General features: G+C 37.7%; 2 protein-coding genes across 5 annotated transcripts; one reads left to right on the top strand and one right to left on the bottom strand.

Annotated features, from left to right (window-relative positions):
- Nucleotides 1-2437: 2437 nt before the first annotated feature.
- On the top strand, nucleotides 2438-8158 carry LOC143446257 (polypeptide N-acetylgalactosaminyltransferase 4-like). 4 transcript variants are annotated; one of them, XR_013113906.1, is made up of 10 exons: nucleotides 2438-2977; nucleotides 3115-3287; nucleotides 3502-3621; nucleotides 4538-4673; nucleotides 5264-5501; nucleotides 5702-5881; nucleotides 6252-6378; nucleotides 6665-6766; nucleotides 6876-7038; nucleotides 7168-7306. XR_013113906.1 is itself a non-coding variant. In XM_076945813.1 (10 exons), the coding sequence occupies exons 1-10, from the start codon at nucleotides 2574-2576 to the stop codon at nucleotides 7297-7299; spliced, it is 1764 nt and encodes a 587-aa protein (XP_076801928.1). In that variant the 5' UTR covers nucleotides 2441-2573; the 3' UTR covers nucleotides 7300-8158. The 4 variants fall into 4 exon arrangements, 3 of the variants coding, with proteins under 3 accessions (XP_076801930.1, XP_076801931.1, XP_076801928.1); XM_076945813.1 differs by having other exon boundaries at nucleotides 2441-2977; nucleotides 6252-6383; nucleotides 6892-7038; nucleotides 7168-8158; XM_076945815.1 differs by lacking the exon at nucleotides 7168-7306 and having other exon boundaries at nucleotides 2439-2977; nucleotides 6252-6383; nucleotides 6876-7010.
- Nucleotides 8159-9537: 1379 nt separating this feature from the next.
- LOC143446256 (adhesion G-protein coupled receptor G7-like) lies at nucleotides 9538-16974 on the bottom strand. The gene is made up of 18 exons (XM_076945812.1): nucleotides 16564-16974; nucleotides 16303-16434; nucleotides 16068-16181; nucleotides 15274-15708; nucleotides 15034-15156; nucleotides 14864-14956; nucleotides 14511-14641; nucleotides 14214-14372; nucleotides 13815-14012; nucleotides 13474-13683; nucleotides 13209-13331; nucleotides 13013-13150; nucleotides 12828-12937; nucleotides 12409-12616; nucleotides 12094-12211; nucleotides 11442-11617; nucleotides 11068-11238; nucleotides 9538-10989 (listed from the first exon to the last, which is right to left on the bottom strand). The coding sequence occupies exons 1-18, from the start codon at nucleotides 16841-16843 to the stop codon at nucleotides 10819-10821; spliced, it is 3090 nt and encodes a 1029-aa protein (XP_076801927.1). The 5' UTR covers nucleotides 16844-16974; the 3' UTR covers nucleotides 9538-10818.
- Nucleotides 16975-20660: the final 3686 nt, after the last annotated feature.

Raw genomic sequence — 20660 nt, 5'->3', positions numbered from 1 at the left:
AAACAAAACTGTGAGCAAATGAGTTCAGTCAGACTTTGTGATAACGAGATTATATAAACATCTTGTAAAACAGCACTTCGTTATGCGTTTTAAGTTAAAGACGGGCGCAGAAATTCAATAAAGCGCTTCTCTTGTATGTAGTTGTGTTGTAATCCAAAAGTGAACTAACAGCTGAAGTTTGAGTTCACAAGATGTAGGCTTATTCTAACAACACGCATTAACTAGAGTCAGATTCTTTTAACAGCTTAATTTAGTGAGAGAACCTCTGTCTTAAAAGAGCTTCTTTAGACCTGCATACGTGGCAGTAGTGAAAACATAGGCTGCATAGATACATCATCAAAATCAATTTAAGATAAAATTTATGTTATGCCAAAATAATCATACTATTTCATTCTGCTTGGGAGCACTCAAACACGAAATGTGATAACATAAATCGCATATAAACTGTAGTTTTCACTCCAAATGGCTGCAATTGTAGTGTTTAAAAGATCTTCTGTTTCCTTAAACCCGGTCGTGCTTTGAAGTGTCACGTTTTGGGAATGTATACTGCGCTATTAGACGTGCAGAGCTAATTAATGCAGAGGTTAATTGTCTTAACTTATGTTATGTTAACTTAATTTTACCTGTTGAATTATCTGACTCTATTGTTGGGTGCGGTTAGAATACTCTAACAGCTTGTCAGCCGAAAGGTTTTAATATTACAACAGAAATAGTTTACAAGAAAAGGTTTTTATTGTAGATGCTGTACACTTTCTCAATATTACGCATAATCAAGTACATAGTAATACCACTGCTTATAAGATGTCTATTGAGATGCAATCAGCATGACTAGCGTAGAAAGCTCATCTGTTCGCTTAGGTAATTTTCTCTATCTGCCTTTGTCTGCGTCTCTCCGTCTCTCCGTCTCTCTGCTCGCTGGTGGAAGTGCGAGCTTATAAAACGTGAAGCGATGGGAGTGAAAATGTTCGACAAGAAAAAAAGCAGCATTTCAGAACATGTGCGGCGATGAAAACAATGTGTTGGCGATGGGAGTTACATGTAGTTAAAGCTGACACGTAGATAAATTATTATCAGTATAAAGTTAAGAAGCGGGCATTTGCAATAAAGATTTCTTATCAGCACAGGTGCAGGAAACAACCTGGGAACGTACTAAAGGGAGTGTTCACACGAAGTTATTCAGAGTAGGTTTCCAAATATCAAACGACAGTTGAAGTGTTATCAAAAAACAAGTTCATAAATTTCAATCAATAACTGGAAAACACTTTTCCAAGAAATAATGTAATGGTATTAAAAATGCTACCCAGGCCGCTACAGACGTATAACAGTAGCATCTGACAATGTTATATGCCGGCTGGCGGCTTTCATTTCATTGAAGCTGATGTTATTTCGCTATTCCTCGATAATCATGAATCTCATTTTAAGGCGTGAATTATTGCTGGTTAGTAGTTGTCCTAAAAATAGCAACTACTGTTCTAGGACGAGGAATGGAAAGGTTTTTATTTCCTTCTTGTACCTTGGTGAATTAAGTTTGTTCAAGTTAAGAGTAGTTGTGACCAGGCCTTTGGAGCCGGAGCCGGAGCCGGAGCCGGAGCCGGAGCAAGGAGCCGTGCATTTTCAACGGAGCTGGATCTGGAGCCGGAGCCGGAGCCAGTTGTTTGAAAAATAGCTCCGGCTCCGATAAATTTCATAAGATGCTTTTCTACTAGCCTACTATTATTGGCTGAATTTACATAATTTAACAGCAACCTTTCACAAAATTAAGAATTGTTGGGGATTTGACAGCAGAGCAGTCACATGTTCATAGCTGCAAACGATGGTACTGACCACTGACTGACCCATTGAGCTAGATATTCCAAATTGAGCGTTCATCCTTAAACCTCCGTTTTTTACGTAATGGAGTCGGAGCTGGAGTCGGAACAGTGGTATCAATGAGCTTCGGAGATGGAGCTAATTTATGATAAAAGAGAGCTCCGGAGCTGGAGCTGGAGCAATTTAACATTTACGCCTCTTCCAAAGTCCTGGTTGTGACCCAATAATTTGTGCTAAACATAGGAACAGAGTACTTAGTTCTAGCATGATTGCATATTTTCATGACTGTAAGTTATGATGAGGGCTTACTTTTTTATGCAAACGCATATACAGGTACAATGACGTATTCACGCACAAAAGTAAAAAGTGGCCTGGGTTTCTGCAGGCGTTTCTAGTAAAGACAATACTAGGCTATTCGTACTTACAAACGTAGTATAGGAAAGAACGCAAGCAGTTAGTCAATGCGCGTAGACAAATTTGTTTCTGTAGTATGTGAATTTCACCTATGTCTTTATGAAAGACAAATCACGATTAAACAAACGAAAATCTGGGACTGTAAACAAAAGACGTTGTTCGTGTCTATGCACGGTCTGCCCGAGCAAACGATAAAAAGCAAACAGTAGATTATTATTTCGGTGCTGGCTTGGATACCGTATTGGTCACATTCAGTAAAAGATTTATCAACGGCAGGTACTCTCTTAGAATGTTTTAGTAGTTGTATAGTCTGCAGTTTGCTGATTTTTGGTAGATGTCTTGAAGTTTGGATGTTCAAGTTAAAAGTTTGTCGCAATGCCTGTCTTCGGTTTTCTATTCTTGCACTGTCAGTCGTTGCTGCACTTATACTTTTTTTAACCGGGCAATTGACATTTGAAAAGAGCTCAAAAACACCCATCAAGGTACTCGTGCCCAGGAACGGAAGAAACGATGAACTTTTCGTTGCCATATCGGACCCGATTAAAGAGTCGGAGCTGGTTAGCAAACCTGCTCTTATCCGACCTAACGAAGGAAGGAATTGGGTGGGGGAGTATGGCAAAGGAATTGTACTCACCAATCTGACTGCGCAGGAGGAAGATGAACAGAGAGCGAGCATAAAACTTTATGGAATCAACCAATTTCTAAGCAGCAAAATCTCCTTACATCGCGTTCTAAGAGATGCCAGACACACCCTGTAAGATTTCCCGTTAACAAAGTGCGATTTCGTCTCGGTTAATCGGTTAATCCAATGATCGTTTTAATCGTCATTTAACGATTCGTTAAAAGTTAAGTTAAAACCTTTATTATTTTTATTTACCGTTCTAAACGTAGATGCCGCGACAGACCAGCGTTTAATTACGCGCAGTTACCCCTGACATCGGTCATCATCGTTTTCTACAATGAAGGCTGGACAACACTTCTGCGAACAATATACAGCGTATTACACAACACTCCAGATTTGCTCCTAGCAGAGCTTATTGTGGTCGATGATTTCAGTGATATGCGTAAGTAATTTTTTGTTTCTTTATGATTTTGTTAAATTAGGCTGAGTCATTTTACCAACTCAAATATTTAACTGGTTCAGAATCTTTGACCAGTTTCGCAATACACACACGTTTTGGGTTATTCAGGCTATTGCAACAGTCCAATGCTTTACATCTAAACTGAAGCCTAACCTGATGTTTTACTGTTTGACCACTATACCCCATTTATTTTCAGCTCACTTAAAGAAACCTTTGACGCAATACCTACGTCATCTTCCAAAAGTAAGGTTAATCAGGTCACCAAAGAGAGAGGGCTTAATGAGAGCGAGACTGCTTGGGTTGGCCCAGGCTACAGGTAGACATAACTTTCCATGGTATTCTTTTAAACTTGGTTATATTTCAGAGTGATTAGTGTTGCAATGATTGTTGAGTACGTTTGCTCAACAAAAGATTGTAGTTACAGATATGGGGACGTCATTAAGCGTATATTATATGCCTTTGTTGTTTATCATTTTCGTTCCACATCATTTCTTATTGACTTGCTAAGCTTGCATTACCCAATAGTTCGCCTGTTTTTAACTGCTCGAGACGGCGGGTTGGGTTTTTTTTGGGCGTGTCTGGGAAAACATTATTCCAGAAACTGGGTTGCTTACGCTAGCGATTTCATGCCTGCGTAAACTACGGAAATTAAACTTTATTTGAATATGGAAACGTCATAATATCTGGTAATCTAGGATGCAGTGCAGAAAGTGAGGTATGGACTGATCAAATCCTTTATTAAGAAAAAATTACTTAACCCTATCAACGTATATTAGTATAGTTGCATTGGTTGTTATTGTTACCCATTTTAATGAGCCAATTGTTAATGTTTCAAACCCCAGTTACCAGTTACCACACACATAATGCTCTGCGTTGTAGCATTATAGACTGCGCTATATACAGCATTATAAAGATCATATGTATTCTAAACTTATGTTAGTTTTTCGAAAATGGACGCTATTCTATATACTTGTTTTTTTATTATGATCTCAGTGACCTTGTAAACTTTTCATCGTTATAGCACCACAGTATGGTTAACATCTCGCACATTTTAAGCCTTTGAAACCTTACCGCTTTTTCCCGGTTCGTTAATAGTCTGTGAGCATGTTTTTGATTATTGTAGCTGTAACGTAGCTGATACTATTGTTTCGCTCCTAATTATAATCAATGACAAAAAATGAATGAATAAATGATTTGGTATAGCGTGAAGTTTAATTCGCTTTCTGCAATAGGTGACGCAGTTGCGTTCGTTGACTGCCATTGCGAATGCACAGTTGGTTGGTTGGAGCCTTTGCTGGAATCAATTGTGGAAGATAGACGGACAGTCGCTATTCCTGTCACTGATGATATTGATTCAAAGACATTTGAGTGAGTTTCCCACTTTCTGCATCTGAAGTGTTTTACTTTACTTTGTGCTAATCATGTTTTGAATGAATTTTTATCTTGTTATTTACTGAATTTTCGCTTAAGGAAACGATTTTGGTCCCAAATTACAACAAAGCCTTGTACTCACAATGCGTAGTATTGAAAAGTATTGCCTATTTAAAGTTTGTTGTTTTTGCACTTGTATAACGAAATCCATACATTGGATTATTTTGTCGCTAGGAACATACGGATTTAAAGTCTGGCAAAATTAAGTCCATTACAATAAGTCAATTGAGTTAACCGAGTATAAACTTGCCCACATGTTTTAAGAGTTTTCATGGCAATAAGGGCACAGAATGAGGTACAAACGTTCTTGTTGTTTTAAAACTTTGGCATTTGTTTTTTTTTACAAACGCAAACCTAGTTTATATCCTATAAATGTCCTAATGTTTTGAACGTACTGTTTGTATACCAACCACGTTTTATCGTTGCTTTCATTAATATAGATTTATGATCTTCAATTCTACATGTACCAACGGCTGCTAACGTTTTTTTGTATAACGAATAACATGCTGTGTGCTGATTCTTTATAGGTATTATTATGGATCACATGTGCCTAGCATTGGAGATTTTACGTGGCAGCTTTATTTTCGTTGGCGCTTCATGTCCGATGAGCAAAAAAATCAGCGTAAAAATCTTGCGGAACCAATAAAAACACCCACCATATCCGGCGGGCTCTTTGCCGTCGACAAAGATTATTTTCTTGAAATCGGAAGCTACGACGCTGGCATGGAAGTATGGGGCGGCGAAAACGTGGAATTCTCATTTCGGGTGTGTGCACATTTCTCAATTTATATGCATGCATCTGCCGTGCTTTCTTATGCATCTCTAACTCATGTTTTTTTTTAACTGGAAACTTACCTTTTACTACGTCACCACTAGTAAATGCTCACTTGTATGTCGCCAGCACACTGCCGTGCAAATAAACAAATGATCCACTCCGACTCTAATAGTATCAACGCTTATGACAGACTTGGATGTGTGGGGGACGAATGCTCATTCATCCGTGCTCTCATATCGGGCACGTGTCACGTGATCACAATACTTACGCACGAGAAAGCATTTGGAAAAACGTGATGAGGGTGGCCGAGGTTTGGTTGGATGACTACAAGGGAATTTTTCAGCATCGTCTTCCTCCTGCTGTGCGGAATGTAAGCAAAAACATGCGTTAGATCATTGTTTTAGACATTGCAAGCTGTTGTATTGTGTATATTTTACTCAGAAAAAAAATCATCGTTACTGCTTTTAGAAAGTTTTCGTTGATCTTTCGTGTCCTGTATGGCTACAACTTACCTGCTTTATACGTTTTGTAAATTTTTAACTTCATAGTAAATTTGTCGATTTTTCGAATTTCTGTTGTTGCCATTATAAAGGCGTTGGTAAATATGATGTACGTTGGTGACATTTTCTGGTTAGCTTGACCATATAGATCCCACTGACACTGAATCGTGTACACCCATTTCATTGTAACCGTGCAATCAGCTTTATTCCACGCCTCAAATAGCTTATCTTTATTTTCAGACTGATTTTGGTGACGTCAGCGAACGTAAGAAGCTTCGAGAAAAGTTAAAGTGTCACAACTTCAAATGGTATCTGGAGAACATTCATCCCGAACAGTATGTCCCTGAAGACAGAAACGGGTTTTATGGTATGGTATGTATATCGGTCTTTCGCAACTGATGCATTCATAATAAAGATTTGACGACCGTGTTGGCGGGCAATTTAAGTTTCTTAACGTGTTGTTTAATTGGTTCTTGCGGTGTTTGACGTTTCTGCAATTGCACAAAAAATATTTGATCTAAAGGAGAACAGTCATGTCTAAACTTGTATGTAGTGAAGATTTTTCAGATACTTCTTTGTCTTATGATTACATAATTAAGCCTTTGGTTTGGCGTTTCAGCTATTACGTTAGACTACTATCCTTGCATACACAGGTAGTGAGCCGTGTCCAACAAAGTCTTTGTTTCGACGTTTTTTCTGTCAAAGGTCAAGGAATGCAGCTCGGGCTACACCAGTGCCATGGTCTAGAGCATCAGGTAGGCCTACATCACAAACACTTTGCTATCGCTTCAAACGTAATCGATTTTTCCCACGGACATTCTTTGATACGTACAACCTTTCATGGTTATAAAGTTTTTATTGCAGTATTTTCAACTGGCAGTTTTTTGAACTCAACTCCCGGGGCGAGCTCCGGGTTCTACAAGATTATTGCATCGCTGTGAGCAAGAATGGCAATGGCATCACCATTGAATCATGTTCGGTTTGGAACGTACCGTTGCCGTCAGATCAGTACTGGACAATGCATGAGGTAAAACATAAATAAATATTTCTATTTCCCTCGTTTTTTATTTAGGAACTCTTTGCTCCATTTACATATCTTTTTGCTTGCTTTTATCGCCGACTAACCATCATCAATGATGATGATTTGTGATTTCAGAATGGACAGATGGAAAACATTTCGACGCAAAACTGCATACAACTAGTTGTTAGTCAAGCCCCAAGAAGATTCCAAGTTATTTTAAACAAATGCGATCAATCCAAGTCTTTCCAGCAATGGATGTTTAAATGACGCCAGGAAACACATCACTAAATTTATTTCTTGTAGCGGTAGATGCAATAGCTTGCTTGGAGATGGAACACCAGATAGAGCCATTTCGACTTGTCACAGTCTTTGCTAGCACATTGATGAGGTTATAGTTGTTCTGATTGACTTTTCAGAAGCAGGATTAATAAATTAGTTTTGAGCGATATGAAAAGGGTGAAGCGTAAGTATCGCGTTTGTATCGAGCGCATGAGAATTGAGAAAGGGTGATGTTGAAATACGCTGTGCAGCTATTCGTAAAGCTTCTTTCTTCTTTCAATGTTTTGATAACAAATATACAGCTCGTTTGAAACGCTTCGTCAGTTTTATTGCATCTCTTCTCCATGTAGCAACTTATTCTTTAGTACACAAATGTATTCCTACAATGTTGCCAAAAACTTGAGGCCAATGTCTTTAATGACGATTGTGGTGGCATCATCGTTTCCCCATATAGCCTGAAGTGTATACTCTATGGTACTACGACACTTTATCGAACGACACTTTATCCAACGACAATTAATCGAACCGACAGATAATTATCGAACGACAGTTTATCGAACCACAGTTAATCGAACCGACAGTTGATCGAACGACAATTAATCGAACCGACAGTTGATCGAACGACAAACTTTGACAATAGCTTCAAGCAAGATTTATGATATCACACTGATGAATTATATTATAGGTGTAACATCTTAAGCCTCGGTGTCATTTTAAGCCTCGGATCTTAATTGCGTGTTTCTCAAACATTGAGACAATAAGCCATTGTGATGTGCGGTCTTTGTAATGGTGTGCATTAATGAATTGTGATGTATATATCATAAAGTTGACGATATATATTTTATATCTATATTTTATATTTATATCATAAAGTTGACGATTTATATTTTATATCTAAATTTTATATTTGTATCATAAAGTTGACGATTTCGCATGGCGGCCGGCCCGCCATGCGAAATCGTCCGGCCCGAAACATATTAATAAGTTATCACAAGAATACGGCCCGCCGTTTCTTATTGAGTTTCAAACTGCAGTGTTAGCACTGTTTGAAAAAATTGTGGTATTGTTACGCCGCGCCCCCACTGTGCGGAAAACCAGCTGACCGCGAGAAGAGAACGAAAGAGAATAGTTAGTCAAGTTATTGGTGCGAACATGAGTAATACGCTTCAATGCGGACAGAGAGCAAAATTATATAAATATCACAATATCTCAAAAATTACAAAATCCAACTTTATCAAACAAACATGGACAGATAGCTGAACATTTTTTATGAAAAGTCACCAAATTTCAATTTTCTACAGCAAACAATGCAACTGTACGCCACGTTTTGCTATGACTGTGTGCGGGAGAAGCAACAGTCGATTCGATCAACTGTCGGTTTGATCAACTGTAGGTTCGATAAAGTGTCGTTCGATCAGCTGTCGTTCGATAAAGTGTCGTTCGATAAAGTGTCGTTCGATAAAGTGTCGTTCGATAAAGTGTCGTTCGATAAACTGTCTTTCGATTAAGTGTCGCGTCACGATACTCTATACGTCTATAGCAGGGGTGATGAACCTATTCGATGACGCGGGCCACTTTGTCAGTTACGGCTGAGCAAGCGGGCCGCACAATTTTTTTAACATTTTGCATAATAATTAGCATTCAAGCACAACCGCTTCATTTGGCAGATTTTTAGCTGCTCCCGCGGCCGCAAAAAATACATCGATTGAGTGCGGCAATCTATTGAAGACATACTGCTGCGACTCAATTGTGCTATCAGCTTTTGATATCGCATTGCGCAAAGATTAGAAACAGGTGAAAGAAAGTTCAAGACTGCTGGTCTCACCGGACGCTTCGTTCAAGACTGCTGGTCTCCCGGACGCAAAATTTAACCCTAAATTCCGGACATGTCCGGAATTTTCCGGACGGTATGGCAACCCTTTTCCTATAAGTCCTATATGCCTTGCATGTATGGGCGTTTGTCAAATCGTTTGGTGGGCCGCACAAAATTGTTTGGCGGGCCGCATGCGGCCCGCGGGCCGCAGGTTCGTCACCTCTGGTCTATAGGATACAAACTCAACTTTGTCCAGAACGTCCCTGATTTTGGAACAAGCGAATATGTAACTTTACATTGATACTTCTACTTCAAACTGTAGGATCGGCATTTCTCTTTGTTAGTGAAAACATTACCACCTTATTGGTTTACGTTATAGCTAGGACTTTTATAAAGTTATCATCTATTAAGCGAAAGAATTGTAATTTTATCGATCCAGCTATACGGAAATAACGTTAAATAATTCGCAATTCATTTCAAGTCGTTGAATGTACCGCCAGTCTTCGAACAGTGAATTTTTCATCACGTACTGCGTGTATTCATAAATGTGCTATATACACGTAGTTGAATGCTACACGAGTAAATCCAATGATAATAAAAACAATAAATGAAAAATGTGAATATAAGCAGTGTATCAAAATTACAAACAGCATAATAGTAGTTTAGCAGACATAGTAAGATGCAACAAACCTTTTAAACCCGAGCCACAAGCAAAGTTCCTGTACCTTTGAAGGGCAAGTGGATAGTTTTGGAAAAAGTAGTTCGAGTTATTCCGTAAATAAAACCCAAGCCATGTAATTTAATATTTATAAGCAAATCAAAACAAACAAAAAACTAAAGCATCCTTTGGTCGACTTGGAATGCTGCCAGTAAATTGAACAAAATTTTCCTCAAATAGTATTTACGCTTTGCAAATAAATTACTTTATTTTACTTCACTTTTAAGTTCTTTAGGTTTATGCAGTAAGATGTTTTTGTGAACAGATATGTCTGGAAGATTAATCAAGAAGAATTGACTCGAGTCAAGTAGGTTTTTCGTGCAATTTTTGTCTGAAACCAACTGAATTATTATATAGGGCTACTCGAATCTTTATAACTCTGTCATGTAGGCTTACGCAGTTGACTTCGAAGACAAGTGATAAGCGTCAATAAAGTTGAATTGTTTAAAGAAACATTTTTCAACACATCAATACTATATGGAATAACGGTTTCCCACTTAAAAGATATATATATATTTCGAGATATTTCATTGACCGTCTGCGCTATTGCGTGTATAGGAGAAATGGTTTATTTCATTTATAATTCTAGTAGGCTAAAATGTACAAAACTTTAGCTACGACAACGATAAAAAGTATATGGAAATGATGTTGAGATTTTGTCGCAATGTGACATCTTTGTTATGCACTTTCACATGAGAATTACTTCTTAAATGAATTGTTCAAGGTAAAACTCTACCACAAGTTGTAGTCAGGTTGAAAAACTATGGTAATGAGTGCTACAAACGCAATGGCAATATTGAAAAAATAATACTAGGATTTAGCATGATAAAAAAACGTCAAATGTACACAACAAATTGATTCCTTATAGCAAATATAATAGGCTCAGTATTTTCGTTTTGAGGATAATTGTTCATTGTTAAATGACACCTGAAGCCCACGCAACAATTATATCCGACAGCATTCTGTTCATCTAAGGCTATTCAACTTGGTTGTGCTTTGATATAGAGGTCTTAGTAGCAAACTGTTGACCTTTGGAAGAATTCGCCATATCTTCTTTAGAGGCACAGCATCTATTTCTGATTGGGTCAGACCAGAGCTTAAATATTTCTTGTCTTCGAACACAGGCAAAGTAAAATATGAAAATACCCTAGAAACCCAAAGAACTAATAAATATAGGTTAAGCAAATGTATACTTACAGTTGTAGTTCACTGTGAGTATAGCTACCTGGAAAGCATTAAGCAAGGTAAAAATCCAGTTAAGAACCAGAACATAAGTGGTGTCGGATGAAATGAGCAGAAAAAATCCAATTGCCCACGTAAGTCCAAGCTGAAAAGTCATTGTCAAAAACATTTCAACCTCACGTTTGGTGAGACTTTGTTCGGGAATACGGCGAATCTGAAATTAGATCTGGTATGTAAATTAACTTAAAAATATAAACTGATCAAGAAACATAAACATTTCAGTAAAATTGTCAATAGCGAAAGTCTTTTTTTCCTTTTTTGCATGAAATGCATCAATTAAAATTTGTGAAAGATACAGTTGTATCCGCTTGAGGAATAACTCAAGTGCTATATGCTATACAGGTCCTTTATCCTTGCCTTTCTCCGGTCGTAAATTGTCTTCATTGTTAATATAATCACCACCAGGTTGCCGACAAAAATCAGGCAAATAAATATCAGAAATCCAAAGTAAAGAGAATGTTGATGGATCCAGCAATGATCGTTTGAAAGATAATGAGAGACCTTTTCACAATCATCAGTTTTGTTCGAAATACCTGCAGGGATGAACAACTTAGTAGTAAGCCAATCACTAATTTCCAGGCTTGTCCATGGGAATGGGATTCCCACGGGAATCCCATGGGAAATGTCCCATGGGATGGGATGGGATGGATCAGCACGAATTGCAATTCCCATGTGACACAGTGACTCGGAATATGAGTACCAATGATAATAAATTGTCATAGATAGACAACTTTTCTGAACTTTAAAGTTAACAAAGTCAATAAATTTTGTCGTTTTGTATCTCTCTTTGTACATGTAGTCAATTCTAATAGACATTAGACTTAAATTTCCAAAAATTTAATAACATTTATTGAATTGTATTTTGATGGGAATCCCATGGGATGGGATGGGATGGGATGGGACAGGCATGAATTGCTATGGGATAGGATGGGATGGGACAGAAAAAAATGTCCCATGGACAAGCCTGCTAATTTCTACCAATATTTGATTTACGTCATCTTTGACATACCTTGATTGTCTAAATACCCCAACGTAATACCAGCGTTGAGTGCTACAATAAGAGCAGGAACACCATACGCAAATACATAACCCTTGATAAAATTTCCTTTTTCTTGAATAAATGAGGCCTGAAATGGTAAAAAATGTAGGTATAGCTGATTTTATGACGCCAGATGGTGCTTTGAAATGCAGCTGATTATAAAAAAAAAGTAAAAACGAGTTTTAAATACACATCACAAAACTGGAAAATCTAGAGCTCTGCCCACACTTTCTTGCTTTTGAAAATAATGTTCTTTTAAAGTCATAGCCTGCTTAATTGTTGTACCTTGGCAATGGTGACATATAACCTTTGTGCGTAGACTGCCATCCAAAACCAGCTTGTAAGGAAGAAATAGTGAAGCAAGATGGCCATAGCCAGGCATACATCTTGCTGTCCCGTTTGATCGATTCCCGCCAAGAAAAAGATGTAGGCTATCATCAAGTTAATGTAAATATTGAGCTGAATTTTTGTTGGTGTTCGTTTACGAACTTGCCTGGTTGAACAAAAAATATGTGATTTGAAAGTTTGTAAACTCGGAAAATGTTTCTGAAACTGCGTGTATTGTTAGTTTTAAAAGAATTGAAACTTTGAAACTGCGTCCTTTTTTGACCTGTGATTATTCTGCAATCGCAAAATTTAAATCAAAATCTACTTCTAAATTGTGGCTTTGTTACTAAATCTAAGTCGCATAGCTTGTGTCTTACCTATGCAACAAATGCAGGAGTGTAGTAATGAACAATGCGACAAGTGTTATGGCGCATCCAACTTTACTAAATATAGAAAGAGCTGCTTGTGTTGGCAGATCACCTATCGACTAATAATTGTAAAAATATTTTAGTTATAAAAGTTGCTTGGAATCACTGTTTTGCAAGGTAACATACGTACTTACCACCAAAATGGCGAAACTGGTGAGATGGTTACATTCACACAATGGCCATTCATCTTCCAGCTTTAATCTACAGCCGCGTCTTGACCATTCAAAAAGTGACCGGTCATAAAATCCGCATGCTGTTTTTCTCTGCAAGCACTAAAATAAAAAATACGATTTAATGTAAATGTAAAAAATAGCCAATGACAAAACTCACTTTTTCATAATCTTCTTCTTCAGTCGTACACAGAGTGCTCTTTGATTTTTCAAATGGTTTAATGCGAAGAGGAGTTTGGAGATTGGTTACTGATTTCCCGTCTCCAAGTTCAACCGAGACAACCTGTTTGCCAAAGATTATTATTAATGAGGCAGTAGAAATGCCAACAAGCTTCAGAATAGGTACTAATACAACTGCATCACTCACAGAAAAGCGTTTAATCTATATTGTTGCTCTCCAGCAACGTGACAAAATAAAAACGTACCCACGATGTATTCCACTCGTTTGAAGGAAAAAACTCGTCTTCCTTAAAAAGCACAAACACGCTTCTTATTGTCGATTGATTCGGCGACGTCTGGGACTTTGTTACAGCTTCAGGAGGAATCGAAATTTGGAAATTCGGTGAATTGGTGACGTTGTTGAATGTTTTACTGATGCCCGATCGTTCAGCTTCTTTTAAATTTTGGTCTTCAATCTTTGCATGAAGAAAACCATACCGTACATGTATACCCTAAAAGTGCTTATGAGTAATCTATTTTCAGACGTTTTTAAGCGCATTTTGAGTGAGTCATTAACTAAAACTTAGCTCCACACAACAACGTCTACCTCCACAACAACATTCTCGGTCTGCGCTGTATAACTTCCGTTATTGATCACGACTTTCCTTGCCAGATCGATGAGCACTTGCGCCATGTCTTGTTTTGCTTTTCTTTCGCTTTCGAGAGATTCACTTTGTTTTTCGTTGAGCAAGTTGCTTACGTTGGAAACGATGAAGGCAACATCAAGCAAAGTACTTTTGGTGACCTTACAGACAAGAATAAATTATATCTCGAACAATGTGAGGAGTAACTATACTCAGCGACGAATGATTGCTGTGTGAGACAAGGATTATAGCATTCATTGGAAAACGTTTTAACTACAGAAGCCCGTTACTATAATCAGTCTCAATAAACATATAATTCTTAAAAATCTGTTATAAGCTACAAGCATCACTTAATTATTTACATGTCCAGACTTATCCATTACATCTTTCTTCGCAGAATATAAAACGTCTCTGACATGAAGAAATTCTGTGCTAGTAATGTTTTCCCGTTCCATCAAAGTCATCTTCAGTTCGAAGACTTTTGAATCAATATCAGACTGGGTTGCATTTTTCGATGAATTCTGGACAAATTGAATTAACCTTATTAACCAATAAGTTGAGTTTAATTGGTCAACAACAATCATTACATTTCTTTGCAAGTACATTAACAGCGTCAGCATCCTAAAGCCAAAACATGAACTTGATTAATTCTAAAATACTTGTATATTTTGGAGATTGCGGTCGCAGGTGTTGTTGAATAAAGAAGTTTCATCAAACTCAGCAGGCCAAGAAACTGATCCTGAACTGTTTCGTCGATGATTTTTACAAAGTACGCTTGCTTTAGCACTTCCTGAAAAATGTAACATTTGTTTACTACAAAACAGTTCAAAACTGGAAAATGTGCTATTAAAAAAGGTGGGCTCTTGCTATGATTGTGACGTTGTTGGATCAAAATATCATTTGGAGAAATACCATTGCTAGGGCTCTTGACTATATATAGTTTTCTAGTCGAATTATGACATTAGGCAAGATACTTGCTTTACGCAAAAACAGAAATTCCATTTAAGATTACCATTTGTGCATTTCTCCTCAGAATAAGCTGTTTCATTAACCGCTGTTGCCACGAAGTTAAATCCCACCAGTGTTGCGTTTTCACAGAGATTCTCTGGAAAAGAAACGGAGTCAAAATTGAAAGTAATATCTCATGGTAAACATCATTTCCTTTGTACAAACGTTGTATACGTTTGCATGTGAATCCGTCGCCATGGTAACCAGGCTTGCATGCGCAGAGGTAACTTCCATGGGTGTTTGCGCAAGTCGCATGAAACGAACACAATGCGCTGCCGTTGGTGCATTCGTCGATATCTATGAGAATCAATAATAATCAACTGGCACTTGAGAAATACTCTGCAAAAATGCTTTAGTTTGCATGCAGACAACAAGTGGAAAAATGAATTCTGTTTTGGGAAGCAATTAACCAACCTTTCTCGCAAATAAACTTTACTAAATTGTGACGTCTGATTTCCGCAAAACCTCCAGATCTTTTAGTTTTATTGCTTCTTACAATGGTAAGTCCAACGTCATTTTTATGCTTTGATTCACGTACAGGCTGACTGCCAAATTGAGGGTACGAAACCGAATCATTGAAAATAGTAATCAAGGTGCCATCTGTCCAACGCCAGTTGTCACTTCTATTCTGCTTGAAGCCATTGATCCAATATCCCGTCTTTACCACACGGGACTGATCATAGAAACGAGTGAAACTTTGCATTGCTCTGTGGATTGCCTCATGAGTAGATTTGCTCGTAATTTTGACAAGTCTTGAATCTTGGCTTTGACATAATTCTTCGGCATCTGTCTGATTCACAGCTTTGTTGTAGAACTGATATTTCACTCCGTTTAGCGTCAATTGGTGAACTGTGCACAAATAACAAGGTAGTGTACAATCTTTAACAAAAAAAGAACTATTCGTCGTATGTCACAAATATACTTTATCTCTGCCAGAGTTGTTCTGTACAAGGTACAGTAAAGGGAAAAAGAAGATGAGCCAGGCAAAAGAAAAAATGGTCAGATAACATACAAAAATGAACAGGACTGTCATTTGCGAGGCACAAAAACTTGTACATGACCGCTTAAAGTGGACAATGGTTGTACATGAGTGAATATCGAAGCAACATGATGGTTCCAAGGAGTACCTCTATGTTGATATCTGAAACTTGGTGGCGAAAACAAATTCCATTATTATCCAGTCAGCATTTATAACCTATCCATTTTACCAATGCAGTTTTCGATGTCACCAGGGCAGTCACAATAATAAGATTGATTTCGGTTCCGACATATTTCGTCCGGAAGACAATCGTTTGCTTCCGATTCCGCGCATTCGTCTATATCTGGAAAAAAATAATACCAGAACGTTTACGTTTGATATACCTACAGTGTACCAGTTTGCTATTCCTAAAGCATGCTGGGTTTATAAATGCATGTTTGTTATAATAAGAGAATGAATATTACCTTGACAAGTGAATCCGTCTTTTGTTTCGTAGTAAGGTTGACATTTACATTTTGTTGGTCCACGTCTTGTGGTTTTGCATTGACTCTCAGTACTTTTGTAAAGTCCAGTGCCATTGAAAAACGTGGGATTGTCTAGAAATTGGAGAATAACAGTCATAAAGAGCCACTGATTTAAAACAAAGCACTTAGAAAATTCACAGTTTAGTTTCACGCGTATTTTAGGCTTACCACTGGGTTTAAAGAAATTTGTCAACGACCTACTTTTTTCACAGATAAATTTCGCTTCAACATCCGTTGAACTGTCAGTCCAAGTTGTAACAAGTCCAATTTTACGTTGAAGGATGGCGGCATCTTCTGATAAGTTCATCGACGGATATCCCCGTTCCCAAAAACTCAGGTCTATTTGATTGAGCGGACTTCCGTCTTGCCACCCCCATATTCCCATTGAAGGACGATAACCACCGACCCAGTGGTCGGTATTCATGTCTCTTAGGAAGCGATCATTGGATACGTTAATTACTGTGCCTCTGTTTACACTCATCAAATCACTGCCTTCTTTCTGGCAAAAAATTTGAGCTCTATGAAAGGTTTTGGGTCCTGGTGTCGAATAGAATATCAGCTCTGTTCCATCTTCCAGCACAACTTGTGTATCTGTAACAAATAGGTAGTTCACATTGGTAGTTCCTTTGTTAAATTGTTTTATTTTTTGAGAGTTAGTTTTGATGTTCTGTAATTTTGCATTGCAAGCTAATTTGTATGATTAGGCCTAATTAACGAATTTATGTTACAGAACATTTTTTGACTAACATGAAGCTGCGATCCAATTCAAGCCCAAAAGTAAGCTTTAACTTGCCTGAATTAACAAGATAAAGTTGTAAAGAGACGAGTAGAAAAAACAAATTTTGTCTTAGCTGTTTAGTTAACTTCATAACTTTCCTTGGTCGATAAAGTTCCTGATGTACAAAATGTAAACCAACCCAGTCGTACAGGTTTCTAACAGCAGCTTACTTATAAGTTACCAAAAATACTATTGCCTTCTTCATCAAGTTATACTCGGAACATACTAAAATGAAATTGCCGTCATAGCTATATGACCTGCCACGCAATTAGTCACAGTGATATGGCCAAAAAATGCCGCCGACTGAACTGTCTGTGTAAGGATGTTGACAGCATACCGAAAACGTGACATTGCACAATAAGTGGAAAAATACAACATTCCACTTATAACAAACACCTCTAATCTAATTAAAAAGCAATTTAAACTTTTGAAAGATATCAGGAAAGGAATGAGTAGGAATAGTTGATGTTCGAAAGTGCAGTTTTTGTAATAAGCTGCAAGGGACAAAAGTTGACATTGACACTAGCTTGATGACCACAACGTTAAAATTCCATGACGGTCCTCGAATGTCAGCAAATAAACAATGTTCGTGAAGAAATCCAATCTACGCTATCTACAGCTAAACCATTTAAAATTGGTTGCAAGTTTTCAACCGTCTGGCTACAACCAATCGATCTCGCTCAAGCTAGACACAGACGAACCACTATAAGCAAATTAAACTGAGTCAATAATCTTCCAAAGTTCAGCGAGTTCACAAACGTTAGCAGGCCGATTCTAATTCAGCACAGCTGCACAGTAATACAAATTGTCCCAAATTGATTTACGCGGTTTGAAAGCCATTTTTATTCATATAAATTGTAATCATTTTGCGTACATGTTGTCTTGACCCGGACCCAGTGGCATGTTTAAAGATATCAGATTAGTTCTTTAACCTACTCGCAATGGCGTTGTTGTTAATTTACAAATGCATCAGCCAGGCGTTGAAGCATTGACAAATGTAAGCAGCGCGAGGGCGAATTTGCTGCAAATCAAAACCACAAACGAACTTTTTCATAAAGAACACTAAAGGAGCGAACCGGATAGTTATTCGGTACGTATTCGATCAGTTCCATCGCTGTTTAAAATGCATGGATTCCGTAGCCTACCTAGTATGGAAGTGCACAACTGACCATACCCCGCGTTTCGTTACACAACTCCTCTGATACTTGACCGTTGGAAACAAGCTTGACAGTTGGAAACAAGCCTTAGTTGGAATTGGGAAGAATTTATCTCGCCGTGGATGACTATTATTTTGTCAAACACCTAACACAGCGTCACCTACCGAGTGCGAAACTTGTCCTAAGTTTAGGACGTGGTGCAGCAATTTCCATCGGACAACAACGGAGAGGTGGGGATTTTCTTCTCTATTCCTGTATGTTTTGATTTTCGTTCGTTGAGTTTTGATTGAGATAGGATATACACCACTCTGAACGAACGTTATTGTTTGAAATGTATTTTTAACCATGGGGTTTGCTAAAAGCCCAAAATTGGAATTTTTTCGACGATTTTCTTAGCCCAAGAACCGGTTATATTTAAGTCCCATTTTAAAGGTATTAAGGATAGGGTGTAGGGCTAACATATGTCCTTTTTTAGGAGGATTTGTCTTCTTTTCTAAAGAAAAATGAATTGCCCTCCGAGAACACTAAAAACTGTCCAAATGTCCTCTTTTTTGCATTATGCGTTTTCTTGCTTACATTTTCAACACAATTATTGTTTATGTGACTTTTCGACATGAGGCCTAAGTCAAGTCAGATGACTTTTTGACAACAGCATAAGGTCTAATCATTTTTCTTATCATTATTTTAATTTAGACAACCGTAAAAGCTAAATAAACCTAAGCAATAATGCCAAACAAGAATACTGTGTTTTCTGATGAACTGCGACAGAAGTATCCTTGTTTCAGAAAAGGACGTAATGGTTTTGAAGCTGAATGCATTATTCGTGCATATGCGTATTGTTATCCACAAACATGTGATAAATTCCTTGAACTTAAAACTTTATTTGCATTGTTCTTGCTGGCGAAATTGTTTTTTTATTAGGCGACGTAAATATGGTAGGCCTATTTGAGGGTACATTTTTTGGCAGGTTGAATATTAAGGTCTTGACGTCATATCCACCTTATAAAATTGTGGGTTTATATTTGTTAAAGTAGTTATTAGAAGTAGTTTATTAGAGGCTTGAAAAACGCTTTTTTCAACTTTTGATGGGGATTTTCCCCGGACGTTGATGACGTAGGATAGTTGTTTTGTGACGTCTTTTCTTTCATGGCCCTACAATGCGATGATGTTGCTATGAGTGGGTATGACGTTATAATTGGATAACTTTAACTGTGCACTTGATGCGCTATGGATGTGCTCTTCCATACTAGACTCGGTGTCGTGCCAAATTTGTTCCAGGCATTGTGACGTAAAAATGTCGCATGATTCAACGCAAGTTATCCGATCAAAAGCCTTAATTGTGTTCCCAGTAAGTTTGTACGTTTAATTTTTTTTTTGTAAGTTAAGTTTCTAACCTTATGAGCTTTTCCTGAATCCGAGGGCAATATACAAGGTTTAAAACGGAAAACTTACGCTGAGCAATGCCAAACATTTACGTCACAATATCCAGAAAAAATTTGGCAGCCGGTGTAGTACCAAAACCTGTCCCTCCATTGTGACGTCATAAACTGGGCTTGAATCAACATAAAATATAGTCACGCAATTTGAGAAATGAAAACTCATATCATCGAAGCAGAAGTAAAACAAGTTATCAACCATCAATCGTCCTCGCTCATATTCAAACAATTATTGCCAACATATGCGGTCTTTATGACAGATGAGTTTATTGTGTAATACTTCACAAGTAGTGCTCAAGCGAACTAAAATTTGTCATAAATTGGTGCCCTGATAAGTTCGAAATTGCTGAGTTAGTTGCACATTGAGCGAGAAAGAGTGTTACCAGCTATTAATGAAGTTTTGATGACCAAGTTTCAACAGCAAGATCAGCCAACTACGAACGCTAGTCAAGGAGGAAGTTTTCGAGACATTCCATCTACAATATCAGCAACCAGACTAATTCGAAAACAACAGAACTAATGGCATTGATACCTGGTTGATGTGATGAAGTTTTGATCGCCTAACCAACGTGTTATACATCTCCAAGAGCATGAGCAAACTATTGTATATATTTTTTACTCATCAAGAAACAAAGTCCACTGGACATCGCAACAAACTGCATCTTCCTACCGCGAACAAGTTTGCTACAGCCGCGGAACGACACACGCAGACGTGATCGCTCATTTTTTTTTACCTTCGACACGCAAGGGACTGCGACACTTCTGTAAGCTTATGTCTCATGTTTTGTATTTCAAGTGAAATGGTGTATTGATATTTGTTATATTTACCGAGCTCTGTCATTGTACTGTACTAAATTCTTGTTTTAATGACCGTGATAAATATTTTAATCAAAGACATAATTTTTTCGAGTAAAGGTTGCCTTCAAT

This window comes from Clavelina lepadiformis, chromosome 2 (assembly GCF_947623445.1).
Source record: "Clavelina lepadiformis chromosome 2, kaClaLepa1.1, whole genome shotgun sequence".
In the NCBI taxonomy this organism is placed as follows: Eukaryota; Metazoa; Chordata; class Ascidiacea; order Aplousobranchia; family Clavelinidae; genus Clavelina; species Clavelina lepadiformis.
Note: the sequence above shows the minus strand (reverse complement) of the source record. Positions and strands in the feature narration are given on the sequence as shown.